Source organism: Propithecus coquereli, unplaced genomic scaffold, assembly GCF_000956105.1.
Source record: "Propithecus coquereli isolate 6110/MARCELLA unplaced genomic scaffold, Pcoq_1.0 Scaffold346, whole genome shotgun sequence".
Classification (NCBI taxonomy): domain Eukaryota; kingdom Metazoa; phylum Chordata; class Mammalia; order Primates; family Indriidae; genus Propithecus; species Propithecus coquereli.
The window spans coordinates 2,312,168-2,329,978 of NW_012149130.1; the positions used below are offsets into that span (position 1 = coordinate 2,312,168).

The 17,811-nt window shown below is 52.3% G+C and overlaps 1 protein-coding gene across 2 annotated transcripts in view; it reads right to left on the bottom strand.

Annotated features, from left to right (window-relative positions):
* CACNA1C (calcium channel, voltage-dependent, L type, alpha 1C subunit) overlaps positions 1 to 17,811 on the bottom strand; it is a 192,356-nt gene that overhangs the window by 116,590 nt on the left and 57,955 nt on the right. For both annotated transcript variants that reach the window (XM_012651032.1, XM_012651031.1), the window contains exons 6-8: positions 16,807 to 16,833; positions 9,774 to 9,934; positions 8,616 to 8,841 (exon numbers count right to left, since the gene is read on the bottom strand). In XM_012651032.1, coding sequence (XP_012506486.1) covers positions 8,616 to 8,841; positions 9,774 to 9,934; positions 16,807 to 16,833 — 414 coding nt within the window. The remainder of the gene's footprint in view (positions 1 to 8,615; positions 8,842 to 9,773; positions 9,935 to 16,806; positions 16,834 to 17,811) is intronic.

The window sequence follows — 17,811 nt, forward strand, 5'->3', positions numbered from 1 at the left end:
AAAAAAAAAAAAAAAAAAAAGACAAATGCAGACGCTGGTTGTTTGTGCTGTTTGTCTTCAACCTACTGTTGCTTCCCATTCAACGGGGGTAGAGGTGGGCTGGGGCCTGGCAGCAGGAGGGTGCACCCCCAATGTGCCCATGAGTAGGGGTGTGCTATGAACCCTCTAGGAGACTGGACTGAGGAGCCGCCGAAATGATGGGGTGGCCAGCGGGGTCCAGAGAAGAGTGGGCTTCTGAGCCTGGCGTGGCTTGGCTGATTGATGGTAGGGTCCAGGGTGGGGGTGTCATTGTCACTTAACAGAGGAGACTTGTAGGTGCCCAGTGGCAGCCTTGGAGGTGGGTATGGTGACATGAAGTGGCTGGCAGTCTGCAGATCCGTACTCTCTTATCTTTACTATCACCTAACTCTCCCTGGCTGACACTGCTTCGGCCTGAAGATGGCTGGTAGCCTCCTGTCTCAGAACCGCCCTCCTCCTCAGGAAGATTCGCTAGTGGTGAACTGGAGGGGTTCATGGCACATTAGCAATCACCTGAGACTTTTTTCCTAATTGATCAAAAATATGAAATACATATGTTCACACCCCCTCCCCAAAAGAAAGCTCTGGAGAGAAGGGAGCAGCATCAGAGCACAGTATTTAAGGTCTTTTGTTGCAGACATCACAGAGAAATGGAGAAAGCAAAGCGGCTTCTCTGCAGAAGGCACACGCCCCACGCACATGCACGCTCGTGCTCAGCGTTGGGTCACAGCGCCAGGAGCACCCCACACCGCACCATCAGCCTTCAAATAACATTTCCTTCCCGTTCTCCTGCCCCCTGGACTCATTCTCTCCCAAGTGTGGGTTTTTGCCCACCAGTGCCCCATCCAGCTCGCCCAGATCACCGTTTTCTCTTTAAAGTTCAGTGCATGTGAGAGTTTGTATCTGACCAAGTTCTTTTTTATCCCAATTCTCACCGCCCCCTGCCCCCGCCTTCTTGCTGACCTCGCTTTGCTTTGTTATCTCATCCCTCTGCCTCTCCCGGGTTAAGTCACCGCCATCTGTTCAGGGACACTTTCATCTCCATTTGTTTTCCCTTCTCTAAGTCCTTCTCTGGGCTTGGGGCTTTGTGGAATTCTTCCTTCTCTTCTAAAACAGAAAGTCACCTTCCTTGAACTGGGACTTTTCATCTCATGAACTTCTTGCTTCAAAGGGCTCGGCCCAGGTCCTTTGTCTTTATCCTGGTGCGGAGCCAAGCACCGAGCTTGCTATAAATAAGAGATCTTCAAATAACAGCACCGATCGCTTTCAGATGCTTTGCAAATGCTGCCCCCATTCCCTCTGTGCTCCAGAGAGGGTCACAACTAAAATTATACCTGCCCTGACCATTCTTGTCCTGAAGGGCAAAAAAAAAATCTTAGTTTTGGTGGCAAGTGATCTATTGTTGGAAGAGTATTTATAAAGCAAGTTCCATGCAGCAAATCTGTGCACAAGGCTTCATTGGGGGGTAGACAACGGAGCGAGGAGGACGAGGGCCAGGTGAGACAACTTGGGGGAGCAGGTAGAATCCACTCAGGGTGAGCTCAGCCTCGCCTCGTCTCCACCTGGGCCAGCCACAGGAAGGCAAGGGGTGGGTGTCCTTGGACCAGAGCTTTGGTAGAGCTGAGCCCTGGTCCCTCAAGACACAACAGGGCCTGGAAGGTTGAGTGTGACGAGAGGCTGAGCTGGCATCCCTGGGGCCAGGAGGCCCCACACAGAATTCTAGATTATCTTGGTCAAGGCCTGGGATGGCCTGGGGCCCACGGCCTCATCTGCTGGCTCAGCTCCTGCTGGTGCCTGGCCCTGCCCCTACATTCTAGCAGGGCTGGGAAGCACATGCTATGTTTTTTACTTTTGAGTCAAACCCTGACTTCGCTAACAAGTTTGAAGGTCTTATCTCCCCTGTTTGTGTCAGATGCCTTGGTCACCGTGCAGACAGAACCTGCACAGGGAGTGGGACCTGGTCAGCTGGCAAGGAGGTCTGGCCTGAACCTTGGGGCGGCCTTGGCAAGCTGCTCCTCTGAGCTTCCGGACCATGGGGCTGCTCAGTGTCACCCAGTTGGCCCCACAACCACAGACGTGTCAGGTTAGGGAGGAAGTACCCTCACCTGCATCGTCTTAATCCCCAGCAGGTGACACCAGTCCACTACCACCCCAGAGAAGGGCCACCCTCATGCTCACAGCCCATCTGCAGGCTCTGAGATCTGTGCTGCCTTCTCCACAGGCCCTTGCCCAGGAGGCAAGGCACATGCCACATAGACCTGTTTAATAATGGCCCTTAATGAGCTCAAGCCACCATGCGGGGTGGGGACCCTGCAGCCTCGAGGCCACATGTGGCCCTCCAGATCCCCAAGTGTGGCCCTTCGAAAGACCCTGGAGGGGCTTGGTGGAGCCCACACGTGGTCACGATGCATAAGTCAATCTCTCTGTGCCCATCAGCCCCAGCTCACATTTCAGGGCCTGGGACGGAGCCGCAGGGAAGGATAGCAGAAGTACAGAGGGGACAAAGGTGTGAGAGGGAACATGGCAAGTGCTGCAGGGACTTTGTGGTGTTTGAAAACCAACTGTATCAGAAATGAGATGCAATTATTCAAGTGGAGTCACACCCAGATTTAATCCTTCTGAACGAAGCCTTTCTTCCTCCCACGGAGTGCTACATCAGGCTGGGCAGCGAAGGGCAGACAGACCAGGTACGGGTCTTGGCAGCAGTTAGAGCTCCATAAACAGAGGGCCCGATCCACCAACTGGCTGGAGGCCCACCATCACGCGTAATGTACTCAAAGACGATGACAATTTTGGCCGCGTGTGCCTCTCTATGCACACGGAGGCAGCAATCTCGTCTTTCCTATCGTCCAACTTCCCACTCCTGGCACCATGAACACTTAGCAATCAAGTGACTTGCAGTCTATTACAAGGTTTCTGGTCTCTTTTTTTTCATGAGATGCATAGGATGGATGGTATTCACACACACAATATACTGCCTGGGCGTTCTCAGATTTTGACAAAACACCAAGATGTAACCATGCTAATAATTCGTTTTCATCATAATGATATACCCAAGACTTCTGCTCCCTTCAGGCACCCTGGATGAGCTGTAAGACCACCTTGTTCTTGCTCATTCATAAAAGCATTTGGGAATGCCAGTGACCAAGAGTGGTGGTGTTACAAGGACGATATTAAATTTATTTTAAGAAATCATTCACAGATTTAGGTATTTTAGCTCTCAGTAATAATAAATAACTTGATATACACTGTTCAGCTGCTCTGGATATAGCAATGTCTCATGACCTCACGATTGAGAACCACTGATCCAGATCAGTGTTGCCAAATCTTGGACAGTGGGCCCTGGGCAGGGAAGGGCAGCTGGGAATTACCGAAAGGCATCCACAAATCCACGTACACACCAAGCATCACGGAACTCTAAATAAACAGCCTGTCTTGCATTTACATTACCATTTTTCAAATGTATACAGATATGCAGGAATTAATAAAACTCAACTTCATTTGAAGGCTTTGCAGAATTCAGAGTAGCTCCTACCACTATGTGCTTTCTCAGCCGAGAGCTATCAGAAGTACAGTCTGGACATGGTTAGGGACCAGACTACAGAGAAGACAGAGCCGGAAGAACCACGTTTTCCAATCACATCTGAAGGGCCATATCTTACGACAGGAAAGTGGACCAAAGACACAGCAGGAAATCAGGCCAGTGGTTGCTAAAGTGGGGTCGCTGGACCACTAGCACGGAGCCTCCAGGAGCTGCTGGCCGGAATCACTGGAGGCCAGTGCCTTCCTGAGCCCTGCCGAGCGTGGCTCACAGCCCGCGGTCAGACCGCACTGTAAAAGTGCCCCTTCCGCATATGCACAGCCGTGAGGCACTGCTGAGAGCTCTCTAGGGGATTTTAAAAGAAGAGGGAGACACGGAAGGACCACGCATGGATGACCCATCTCGAGGCTCAGTTCATGGGACTACAGCGCCCACTCTCAGCCCGTGTTTTAGGCATTTTCTTGGTCACCGGCGTGCGCTGTGACCGTTGGTCCCACGGCTGGGTGTGGAGATGAGGCTCGTGGGATTCCCGAGCACGGTTTTCTCAGAGGGCTTGGGGATTTGGAAACAGGACGCTGATGGCCTTTGCTAAAGTAACTTCTAGTTAAGACAGTGAATCCTTCTGTCGGTAGGCTGCATGCGGATCTGAAAATACTATCGATACCACTGCTTCTTGTGGAGGGACTATGGGAAGTTCTCTGTGATAAAGATAGATTTTGAAAAATGGTTTCTTGGCAATATTTTTAGATTAGAAATAAATTGGTGATTAAAAATAGAATGAAAGTTAAATTTCTTCAAGACACCATAACAATACCTAGCAGCAAGCTTTCTTTTCTACAGAAATCTAAAAAACAAAACCCCAGACATATGGACTTTCAGGAATTATTTAAGAGGCACTGGAAACTCCAAGCTAAAAGTAGATTTTACCAGACCCCAGGAGGAGCAGGTAGAATCAGCAATTATCTAACAAGGAGAATCAGTACGTAAAGATCCTTTATGTCCTGTCTCAGGAGCACAGATGAGTCAGTTCAGCCTGTCACCTCTGCCGCCCACGGTGGTGGTCAGGGGCGCGGCACCTGCAGTCAGGCAGGCAGACCTGCCTTTTAACCCCAGTGGTACCCTAAGCAGTTTGTTCGTGAGCTTGGGCAAGTGACTTAATTCTCTAAGCCTCAGTTTTCTCATCTGCAAAATTGGAATAATAACGATAGTACCTACCCTACCTGCGTTCTCTTATGGGCACTTGTGAGGACTAATCAAGCCAACACAGGTGAGCTTTCGCATGGCCCTATCCGGCAGAGTGAGCACCGACACATTACTGCTTATTGTTACTAGTATTTCTGCTTGTACTATAAACCAAGGATTTTCTGTAATGCTGGCATATTCAAGGACATATTCAAGGACATTCGGGAAGAGCTCTTTTTGGAGGGAATGGAGGGGAATGAAGTTTATCACTCAGGAGCATTAAACCTGTGATTTAAATTCTACCTACCCTTCAAGTCCCTCACCTGATGTTAAACCTTCCCCAAAGACTTGCTCCTGCTCCCAATTTCCCACAGCAGGTATTTCGCCAGCTCAATTTATTCTGTCCCAGATTTTCCTTTAACCTCATGTGCACAGACTCCGTCTCCCCACCAGACTGTAAATTTCTCCAGGGTTCAGTTCACGCCATACGTCTTATTTTTCTGTCTCTCAGAGTTTGACGCATAATATGCACATGGCGGGTAAATAATAAAGAATAGGAGTATGCGTACGTGCAGGTCACTATTAGCTCTTTTCTCCCTCTTCCTCCTCCAATAACAGCAATCTTAACAATTAACAAAAGCTTCTGGTCACCGAGAGCTTCCTGTGCCCGGCACTGAATGGAGGATGTTGAACGCCTCGCCTCCCCGACCTGGACAGCACCCGTGGACGCGTACTCTGGGCGGCTGCCGAGAGAACCATGAGAGGACGGTGGGACCTGAGGCTGCTCTGCGGCCCTGGTGACGCTCCCAGCCACGCCCAGGACGCTCTGAGCAAGGTGCGGCGAACTCCAGGTCCTCGGACAGGAGACACCAACCTCCATCCCTTTTCTCCCCAGCACGATGCAATTGATGGTTTCAGTGCTCCTATTATCAACGATTCCCCAAATTGGAGGTTTTCTGAGCTTTTGAAGTAGAGATTCTTAAGGAGAGGGGCTCGTACCCTGAAAGGGGGTTCACGGTTTGAAAAACTCCCTCCAGGTGTTTCTGATATGTCTTCAAAGGATGACCATAACCCACAGTAAGAAATAAATATCATGCTGCAGATCAGGTATATATCTGGAATATTTTCATGAAGCAACGCTTAACGTTCGTGAGCGGCTTTCTGACGTTTTTCTGTTCTACTTAATTCTTTCATTAAAAATGATGGCTGGGAGAATGGGGGGGAATCGGAACACGTATACATAGCTAGTGGACATGTAAAATGGTTCAGTCTCTTTGGAAAACAGTTTGACAGTTCCTCAAAATCTTAAACACAGAGTTACCAAATGATCTAGAAATTCCGTCCCTAGGTATGTGTCCCAGAGAAACGAAAACATACATCCATATTAAAAACTTGACATGAATGTTCGTAGCAGCATTATTCGTTGTAACCAAAGATGGCAACAACCAAGTGTCTATCACTGAAGAATGAATAAGCAAAATGCAATACATCCATACAGTGGGATGTTACCCAGTCATACAAGGAGCAAAGTACCGACAGGCGCTATGGCAGGATGGCCTTGAGAACCTTACGCTAAGTGAAAGGAGCCAGCTACGAAAGACCACAGTGCGTGATTTCGTTTACGTGAATTGTCCGGAACAGCAAATCTACAGAGACACAAAGTCAACCTGTGACTGCCTAGGGTGGGCCAAGGAGGAGTGGGGCCGGAGTTTCTTTTGGGGGTGACGAGATGTTCTAGAACTGGAACGTGCTAATGGTTGCAAAGCCCTGCGAATGTGCAAAACCCCACTGAGTCGTGCGCTTTAAAGGGGCACGTACGTGGTATATGGATCATATCTCAGCACGACCGACCGAACGTGACGGCTGTGACGAACGAATCGATTTCGCAGCCTGCACAGGCCACCACACAGCTGAGAACTGCCTCCCCACAGCGCGCTGCCGCCGCCCGGCCTCTCCATGACAGTTGCCGCCTGACCCGGGGGAGCCGCAGCGCTGGGTGGGCGATGGACAGGCAGGCGGGGGCCGTGGCGGGAGGGACGAAGGCCGTCTGCGGCACATGTCTTTCGCCCGTCCACAATCTCGACTGCGTTTGCAGCAGCACGGGTCCTGCTAAGAGACTGCATTTCTCAGCCTTCCTCACAGCCGCGGTGGCCGCAGAGAACGGAGCCCTCGGAGAGATTTCTGGGGAAGTTTTTCCTTCCAATTCTTTTAATTATGTTAAAATACATATAACATAAAAATTACCGTCTTAGCCATTTTTAAGTGCGCAGTTCAGGCGCTGTTAAATACATTCGTGGAGCTGTGCACCCTCACTGGCAGCGTCTCCGGGACTCCCTTCATCCTACAAACTGCACCCACGGAGCAGCAACTGCCCGCTCCCCGCGCCCAGCCCCTGGCAGCCACCACCCCACCGTCTGCCTCTAGGACTTCGACTGTTCTAAGTTCCTCAAAGACGTGGAATAACAGTGTTTGTCCGTCTGCTGCTTTCGCTTGGCATGATGTCTTCAAGGGTCATCTATACTATGGCACGTTGCAGAATTTCTTTCCTTTTTAAGGCTGAATAATATTCCATTTTGTGTGTGTGTGTGTGTGTGTGTGTGTGTGTGTATGTGTATATATACACACATACACACATACATGTTTTGTTTATTTGTGTATATATACACACACATACACCATGTTTTGTTTATTTGTGTATATACACACACACACACATCATGTTTTGTGTATACACACACACACACACACACACACACACACACGTTTTGTTTATTCGCTCATCTGCTGATGGGCACTTGGGTTGTTTCCACATTCTGGCTATTGTGAATAACGCTGCTATGAACAGGGATGTACAAACATCTCTTTGAGACTCTGACCACAATCCTTTTGGATATATACTCAGAAGTGGAATTGCTGGATCGTATGGTGATTCCATTTTTAATTTTTTGAGGAACCTCCATACCATTACCCACAGCAGCTGCACCATTTTGCATCCTCACCAGCAGGGCACAAGGGTTCCAGTGTCTCCACAAACTCACCGACATTTGTTATTTTCTTCCTTTTCTTTCTTTCATTGTTTTTTTTTTTCTTTTTTTTTCGGTGACAGAGACTTGCTCTGTCACTGGGCTGGAGTGCAGTGGCTTCATCATAGCTCACTACAGCCTCAAACTCCTGGGCTCAAGTAATCCTCCTGCCTCAGCCTCCTGAGTAGCTGGGACTACAGGCACACGCCACCACACCAGGCTAATTTTCTATTTTTAGTAGAGACGGGCTCTTGCTATGTTGCCCAGGCTGGTCTTGAGCTCTGGGCCTCAAGCGATCCTCCTGCCTCGGCCTCACTGGGATTATGGGTGTGAGCTACCACACCCGGCCTTAACACTTGTCATTTTCTGTTATTTGAGAGTAGCCATCCTAAAGGGTGTGTCTGGGAGAGACTTTCAGGAGTAAAGAGACTGACTCAGACCCTTTGCCCCTTTCTTCTCTTCCTCCCCCAAATTCAAACTCAAGGGACCAGACTCCAGAAGCCACCTCGTGACCCTGGGGAGGAACCAGCTCCAGGGCAGGGGAAGAAAGGAGAGAGGAGACTGAGTCCCTGACACTTTCTTGAAACCACCTCTGCTGTCTGCCCCTGGACTTCTTCTCTGTGACCGAATAAATCCCTAATTTGCTTACACCACTAAGACGAGTCTCTGGTATTAGCAGCCAAAGCGACGATCCGCCATCTAAGTGAACAAACGCCCTCCACTGCACAAGAGCTGCAGCCAGACCCTTCAGGAACGAGCAGCTCCTCTCCCGCCGGGCCTTTCCACCCCCCTTGCCTTCTGGAAGGGCTTCTCCCCACTTCCATCTCCAAAGGGAAAGGAGGAGCACATACCTTGTGATCTTAAATATGCGCAGCAGCCGGACGCACCTCAGCACGGAGATGCCCAAGGGAGACATGACCTTGGTCTCCACCAGGATGGTCTCCAGGATGCCCCCGCACACGATGAAGCAGTCGAAGCGGTTGAAGAGCGACACGAAGTAGGCCTGCAGGCCCAGGCTGTACATCTTCAGCAGCATCTCCGCGGTGAACAGGGCCAGCAAGGCCTTGTTGGCTGTGTCTGGAGGCCCGGGGGGAGGGCAGGGAGGAGGAGGGGAAAGAAAACAGCAATTATCACCCTGGAAAAGATGACCCGACACCCACTCCCACCGCGCGACACCACTCCTGTCCACTCTGGCCGGAGCAGGACGATCGATCGGGGCCAAGCCAGCGGGAAGGGGCTATCCCGTCATAAAGCGACAGACGTTTATCAGAGGCTTGGCATGCGTTATCTTCTCTACTCCTCGCAGCAGCCTGTGAGGCTGGCACTGTTATCATCATGCGTGTTTTTCAGAGATGAGAGCGAGGTTCAGAGAGGTGAGTGATCTGCCCAAGCCAAGACCTGGGAGTGGAAGATGGGCCATCTGACCCCAACCTCTTCCCCACTGGCCTCGCTGCCTGCCAGGACCCAGAACGGGAGTCTGCTGGACTCCCAGGGGTGATGCCGAGCCCCGGCTAGTGGGGCCTCTTCTAGGGTCCAGGGAAGGGTGAGGAGCATTAACAGCCCACTCAGGACACTTGTGCTCGGGCTACCGTTGGCGTCTTCCTGGCCTTTTTGTTCGTGTCATCCTTGCCTGTTCTGCTTGAGGCTCCCTGGAGGCTGTAGGAAGGCCGGGGGTATTTAGAATCCACTCTGGGAATCTGGCAGCCGAGGGTCTGAGAGAGCCAAACAAGCTGCAGCTTGTGTCCTTGTCACCTGGACCCAACAGTGACTGTGGGGCAGGCAGATGGCGTGGGCCCGGCTGGGTTAGCCACGCTTATTTCTAACGAGGTTCTGTATTTTACTGGGAGGCTTGGGAGCTGCCAGGCCCTTGGCGTCTCCAGCATGGTGCCTGCCAAGAGCCATGGCCACTGGCCACGTTCCCATCGACCTTCTGCCTGTGCTCGTCCCCTCCCAGGACTCAGGACGGAGTTAGCAGGAGGAAAGCGGGACAGAGCCGGGCCACCGCTCACCCTGGACTTCCGTGAGCCAGTGGGGCTGGTTGTAGTGCTCGGAGGCAATGGTGAGCGTGTTCAGGAAGACTAGGAAAATCACCAGCCAGTAGAAGACGTTGGACTTGACTGCGGCGCGGCACTTTCTCCTGCAGAACCGATTCCATCGGCGCCAGTACCGGCTGGAAAGAAAGCACGGGGTTAGCTGTGAATTCAGATTTCTTCCAGTCGGAGACATGCCACTGTGGTTCTCTTCAACCCAACTGACCTGGCCTTACCGGAGCAGCACAACGTGGTAGCAAGAAGCTGGCTTCCCACCCGGCTGCCCAGCCCACACCACTTGGCTGTGCGGCCTTGGGGATGTCCCTGAACTCCTCTAAGCTGCGGCTCTCTCATCTGTGACATGGCGTTAGGGCCCGCCTCACGGGACTGTTGTGGGGATTGATCAAACACCTCATCATGTATCTGGCTGCACTGAAGTTGAAGGTGCTTGATAAACGGAAACGTTTGTATTTTCTAATAACTGTATTATTAGAAAAGTATTGCAAGTATCAAGAGCATTATTAATAGCAGTGGTGGTGCCTGGGACCGTTTAGGCACTTCTCACGCCTTCTGCCCATTCTTTAACTCCGCAAAGCAAGTTATATTATCCTGACCTTGTAGAGGGGAAGACTGAGGGCTGTGGTGGGTGAGTGCCTTGGCCAGTGTCACAGAGTGGCAGGGCCAGGCGTGCTTTCTGCCCAGCCCAGCCGCCTGCCCTACTCCAAGATGCCTCGTCCATGCAGTGGAGGGCCGTCTGGAGCAGAGGCTCTCAGCTCTTATGAGGTCATGGATCCTTTGCGAGTCTGATGAACGTGCAGCTCCTCTGCTCAGAGAGCAGGCATGGCCCCCACACACCCTTCCGTGCAAGTTGTGCAGCACACAGGCCCCGACGCTCGCCGTGGCCGTGGGGTGTTCCCGCCGTCACTGGCTAGGACTGCTGCCAGCGACTTTCAGGCCCGGCCATGCCCAGGCTTACCCAGGGAACCTCTGAAACCCTCTGAACAACCCCACCAGTCTCCAGGCCCCAACACCAAACCAACTAAATCTGATTCTCTAGGGGAGAATACCCCGCAAATACCCGCAAATACCACTGGCATTTTGGAAAGTTCCCTGGTGGCTCTAATGTGTAACTATGGCTGAGAACCATTAGCTAGAAGATCCCAAAGAAACACTTACACTTCATGATTCTATGGTGGAGGGGTTTACAGTTTGTCCCTAATTTCACCCTCTCGACACAGAGAAAATATTCGGCTATATTTGGTAACTCAGGAGACAACGTATTTAATAAATGCCTACGCCGCGCACGGAGGAGGGAGGGAAGGGGTGGCTTCAGAGGAGCTGGAGGGGACGGAAAAGAGCCCTGCGGAGGGCACGGGGGAGGGGAGGGCGCTGAACTTCAGAAACCAAACAACCCGCAGAAACAGCCCATCTGTCACCCTGCAGACCAGGGCTGGGGTGCTGCACGGGTTGGAGGTGACCAAGGCAGTCGCTTGACCACTGGCAAAGAGGACCCTGCTTTGGCAGCAGTTCCGGAGGCAGAATCAGTGGGACTCTGAGATGAACGGCTGTGCAGGGTGAGGGAGAGGCACAGGGGGCACTGCCCGGACATCTAGCCGGGTGGTCTGGCAGGGCGGCACCCTCAAACAACACGGGCTGGAGGAGGGGAGAGGCGCTCCGGGCAGGGCGGGCTGCACAGCTCTGCACAGATGGACCCAGCAGGCACTGAAGACAGAGCCCTTGCTTGGGGGGCGAAGATGGCAGGAGGAGAAACAAAGCAGATCTTAGAGCAGTCATCCACAAGTATTTGTACTTTTCCATAAAATGATCTCCTTTCTATGAACCTCCCTCGTCTAGACAGACATTCCTCTAAACAAGCAAGCAGGGTCTGCCTCGGAGCAGAGAGCGTCACACCGCACACCGCAGCCCACTAGTGGGTCACGAGATCTGCCCAGGAGACCACGCCTGGCACTGAAAACAGGAATAGAACGGAAAACATCACAGCGCATACCGTATCGCGAGAAAGCTGTGTTTTAAATAAACTGTAAGGAAAAGTATTTAAAATAAAACTTTGCTTCAGGTGTGTGTGTGGTGTGTGCTGAGTCGTGGCGTGAACGGTGGCCTTCGACTGCGCCCTAACGCAGAGCCCACGGCCTGAGTGCGCCTCTCCCACCTACTGGCCGGGAGGGTCCGAGAGCCCTCAGTCCGTCGCTCCGCGGGCTGCGCTGGCTGAGCAGCACATGCCACTCACAGGAAAAGGCCGCTCTGTGCACGGCGTGTTCCTTCTCGGCCCCTGGGTCACGCGACACCGTCCCCGGGTGTGCCCTCCTAGGGCACAGGGCCAGCTGTGTATATTTCACACTCCGCCCCTCAGTGTTAGTCCTCTACTTCCAGAGTGGAAGTCCCTCCAAACACAAATTCCAGCATGCCAGGGACAACGAGTTTCCCAACGCTCCAAGGATGGGGACCTCTGCTGTATGGACCCCTCCACCGACCCCCCAAATTGCCTTCCGGGGTAACTTGACTGAATTTGCATTTCTACTCTGTCATTTTCCTACCTATGATCTGCGGCGGAAATCCTGTTACCAAACCTTCGCCAAAATCTGTGATGAGATTAGGAGAGTGAGGAGTAATCTAAGAGGGGGACTCTTTCCTGAGAACTGGAGGGAAAACTCAGTTCTTGGCCTGCAGAGCAGGGAGGGAAGAAGGGATTCATCTGGGTAGCGTTCTGATCTGACCCCTCCATCACCGGGGGCTCAAAGGCCCTCTCCGGTGAGCGCCAACCTTGCCGGGGACATGCACCCGCTACCTGGGGGAAATTCACTACCTAGAGAGGAAAGGCCGCCAGGTTGCCAGACGCACCACCCTGGGTATGAGTGAGGAGAGGGAGGTGGAGAGAGGGACAGTGGGATGGGACAGAGAGTCCCGGGTGGTCCTCAGTGAGAGGCAACCCCAGGAGCTGAGCGGATCTTGATGCTCAGCAAGCTTACCTTGCCAGGGCTGCTGCTTTCCGTGATTGTGATTATTAATATGGTAAGGTCGTTTTTTTCCCTAAGAAAATGAATTTTCAGGACAAGCTCATACCTGATCTTAAATAGCTTACATTGTAGTTATAAATAATACTTTTAAAATAGATATAATCTCAAGTTACAGAAATCACTGAAAATTGTCACTCAGAGTCCAAAGCAACCAAAGTTGCCCTCTCTCGTGGTACGTACGAGCTGACTTGGAGCGAGTTTGAGACCAAGAACTCGGTTAAGCCCCTCGTCCCGTGTAGACGCTGGTGCTGCGTGGCCAGGCCCGTCGCGTGGGTCTGCAGCCGCTCTGCACAAACCCCGTGGCTGGAGCGACGGAGGGGACGGCAGCCCTGTACGGTGCGCTGCGCCTGCGCACAGCCACGCGGGGCTCACTGGATCTGGGCTGGGGGGTAATTGCTCTCCAGAGAAAGTATTTAAAGATAATTATACACCTCCCACTCTTCAAAATATAGCTTTGCTTGACAACTGGTTTCCTGGCAACACTTCCTACTGTATAATAAGTGTAATGGTTTATTAGAATGTGTAAATTTATTTGTGTTTACATATGCATGGAGGATATAGAAATTAAATGATAAAACAGGGAGGAGAAATTTGCCTGCTATTCATGTTCCCTTTGCACTAACTGGAAGTCATTTACTCTAGAAATAAAACCTTCCATACGCAGATGGAGGAGAGAGGGATGGATCTGAATGTGTCTCATCTACTTCCCTAAACTTCCACATCCCCGCACTCCCGTGGGAATCTCTGCCCTGGCACCCCAGCTCTGCCTAACCTTCTCCCAACTCTGGGCCTTGCTCTCGCCTCTCCAGCTCACGGAACGTCCTCCCAGCCGTCTGCCTCCGTCCCCTCTGTCCTGCCCTCCTACGAGGCTCACACTGACGACCTTTGCTAGCCTTGCCCGCCTCGGCACTCCTGCAGCGCCTACGGTCCGCATTACTCACTGTAGTCACACGCTCAAGATGTATTCACTAAACACCAACCACAGGCTGTTCAACAGTTAACACTGCAGACACAAGCCTCGTCTGCACAAAGCCTGCACGGAGACACAGACCACTCAGCGTGTGGTCACAGCAGGGGGTGCTACGTGCACAGGTGCACAGAAGGACATCTTAGCCGGGAAAGGGTCCCCAGAGGAAATGACTTACCGTCCCCTTGTACTCAGTTATCTTTTATTTGTATGGGTCCTGCCTGTCCAACGACGAGGCCCCTGAGGGGAAGGGGCTGTGCCTTTCACTCTGTTACGGACCGCGGTACTCGGCACAGCCAACCCGCTCAGAACCCTGGGCTGACGCAGAGACGGACTCTATGCAGATTTACGAACTCCCCGTGGAAGACGAGGCCTGACGTTGCCGAGCTCTCGCAACCCGGGGCTGGGGATGCGGGTGAGGAGAGGGCAGAGCTCCCGGGACGGCTGGCTCGGCGCAAGTGCGGACAGGCGTCTCAAGGAGCAGACAGTACGGACGTGACGGACACTGCAGGCCCTTTCTAGTGGCCAGAGTGACTTCCCAGCTTTTCTTTCACAGAGCCGAGAACAAATGACACTGAACATCATTAAATTTCATTCTTTCATAAATAACTTAAAAATGGCTGGCCGGGCGCGGTGGCTCACGCCTGTAATCCTAGCTCTCTGGGAGGCCAAGGCGGGCGGATTGTTTGAGCTCAGGAGTTAGAAACCAGCCTGAGCAAGAGTGAGACCCCGTCTCTACTAAAAATAGAAAGAAATTAATCGGACAAGTAAAAATATATAGAAAAAATTAGCTGGGCATGGTGGTGCATGCCTGTAGTCCCAGCTACTCGGGAGGCTGATGCAGGAGGATCGCTTGAGCCCAGGAGTTTGAGGTTGCTGTGAGCTAGGATGATGCCACGGTACTCTAGCCAGGGCAACACAGTGAGACTCTGTCCCAAAAAAAAAAAAAAAAAAGGCCTATTGGAGACTTGGGGCCGGTTTGGATTTGTGGCGCATTGCCGATTGGAAGCACACTTCATTGAGGGCTGGGCAAGCCCAGTGTCAGAGCCTTGCCAGGGTCATTTCAGAACTCCATGAAGTTGAGATTCAGAAACTCTACTAGGTCATCCACTTAATCCCTTCAGGTTGCAAAAGACTTTCTGAATCTTTTTTCCGTAACTGTTTACATGCTATTTTGAGCAGTGAGCTCCAAATGTTGCCAATTCCTTATTTTAACTAATTCCTCTAACTAGAGACCTGGATTACCAAGAGAATACCCAAGTATTGCCATAATGAGCCAATTAATTTGGTGAATTTTCTGTAAAAGCTCCATTCTAATATTTGCTTTAAATAAACTGTGATTTTGTATCATTCAGTCCTGCAAATCGAATAGATCACTTTCAAGCTTAAATTCTGTTGTCATTATTAAACCGTTTCATCTCAGAAAATGATTAGAAACACTTCGATAATTTCAGTGGCATTTTCAATCCATTGCCAGCCTTTGAGAATCCCTCAACACACACCAGCAGTGGACTATAGAATCCAGGCTGGATGGCTGCTGTCTGCTATCTGCTCAGAATCTCTAGGGCGACACTGTCCCATGTGGCAGCCACTAGCAACATGTGGCTACTGTCCACAGGATTGCGGTCAACCCAAACCAAGATGTGCAGTAAGTATAACATGACCCTGGATTTCAAAGACTTTGTACAAAAACATGAATGTAAAATAGCTCCTTAGTAATTTTTATATTAATTACATATTGAAATAATATTTTAGAGACACTGGTTTAAATAAAAGATGTTAAGATTAATTCCTCCTGTTTCTTTGTACTTTTTAAACACGGTCACGAGAACATTTTAAAAAGTACGTGTGTGGCTCGCGTTGTATTTCTGTTCGACAGCACGCGCTAGAGTCACCACCGTGCGCCCGACACGCGCCGGCCCTGCAGGAACAGGAGCCAGCGTGCTGGGGCAGAACCTCGCCACGAGGTGGTAGCGGGCCCTGGTAGGGGTCCTGACTCGGCCACACACAAGCCCTGTGACCCTGGGCCTCTCTAAGCCTCAGGATCCTCATCTGAAAATGGGTTTAAATGATGGAGCTGACCTACTAGTGAGAGAAAGCTGTCGGGGAGTGGTACAAGGTCTGCTCCCCCTCCCCCGTTTCCGCTACGTCCTGGGTGGCGGCTGAAGGAGGAGAGACCCTTCCCAGAGGTCAGTGCACAGCAGGGTGGGCACAGTCTCCGAGCCGGGAGAGATGCCCGAATGCCTCTGAGGCCGCAGACAGGCCTCAGGAACAGGCTTATGAGCCAACAGTTAAAATGCAACGGAACTGGACCAGCGCTGCGACAGAGGTGCCAGCAACGCCCCTGGGGCTGGGGGAGGTGAGCAGACCCCCTGGGAGTCTTCAGAAGGTGTCACAGACCAGTAACATGTGCGATTCCTGACAAAAGTCTGGGTTCCCGACGACATGGGCACGTGTGATTCAGGCGGAGGAAAGGCTCCGCGCCGAGGCCTCCCTACGTACGGGGACGGGAACGTCTGGGTAACTGCAAGCGGTTCCCTGTAGCGGGAACGAAGGGTCTTTGCAGGGGGTGCAGCAGGTGAGGCTGGGGGCAGATGGGGACTGAAGACCAAGGGTCCTCCGGAAGGTTCTGACATTGTCACCGAACAGTGACACAGACGGGTGTCATAATCCTACGTGTTCTCCATCATCCTTGAAGTTCATATCTCACCATGTTCTACAGACATGAAGTAGGTCAAGATAGCCACAAAGGTTCACTTCATATTTATTTTAACTGGACTTCATCTTAAAGGGAGGAAGACACATTTGGTCTGACAACCTTCTAGGGACGGCACTGCCCGAAGGACTGGCAGTCCGGGATAATTCAACCAACGTCTACCCCTGAATTACTTTCTGGTCTGATTCATACACTTCTTCCTGACTGGTGCACAGAAAGAAGCAGTTGCCCCCGCCTGAGGGCGAGGACAGAGCTGTGGGCAGGAGGGGATGAGGGAGGTCGCATCGCACTCACCTGAACTTCGATTTGGAGATCCGGTGGCTGAAAGAGAAAAAGGACACATTACAAAAGGACACATTACCAAAGGACACACACGCGCTTTCATCTGTGTGAAGCTGTCAGCAATCCAGGGAAGTTTGGTGTTCCCCAGGTAGCCGCATATCAGCACGGGAAGGGTGCGTGGCGTGAGTCAGAACAACCTGGGAGGAGAGAACACTACTTGTGCGTTTAGATGCGGAGCCTGAGGTCTGGCCCAGCTGACGTGCACCCACCTAGCATCTTCTAAGTACAGACAATCCTCACTGGAGGGGCAGCACCGTGTCCTCAGACCACCAGGGTCTGCCCCGCAAGGTCTGTGAGGTCAGGCTGGGAAGAGGAGCACCCTGAGAAAGGCCACAGAGGAAGGGAAGGCCGCTCCTGAAGGCAGGAGGACCCCACTGCAGAGAGGCAGGAACACGTGGGCACAGGCCTCACGGCTGTCTGCGGGAGCCCGGCCACAGCGGGCTTATGCACGACATGGGCAGAAAGAGCCGGCTGGAAAGGGAGCGGACGCTGCAGCTGCAGGCGGCCTGGGGAATCAGCTGTGGCCTCCAAAGAGAAGCCCACATACGGCCCGAAGGCCTGGAGGTGTCTGGGCAGAAGCACAGGGCAACCGTGATGGCGGCCGCCTGGAAGGGTCATCGAATGGGGACAGGAGGTTCCACTGAAAGGCGGGACCTTCGGGGAGGTCCTGGGACTACCTAGTTCATCAGGAAGGAGTCCAGGGGAGGCTGGGAGCAGCGGGCGGGAGACCGTAACGGGAAGCGTGCGCGAGAGGGACAGGGAATGGGAGAGCGGAGAGGATGCCAGCACTGACACAGAGGCCGGAAGGCGCACGCCAGCTCGGCTCCCGTGCTGGGACGAGGGAGCAGGCCCTGGAGGGTGCAGGCGGCGATGACGCCTAGCTGGACAAGCAGGGGGCAGAGCAGGAGTCAGAGACGAAGGAGGGAACGGAGACGGCAGCAGGGAGATGAGGAGAGC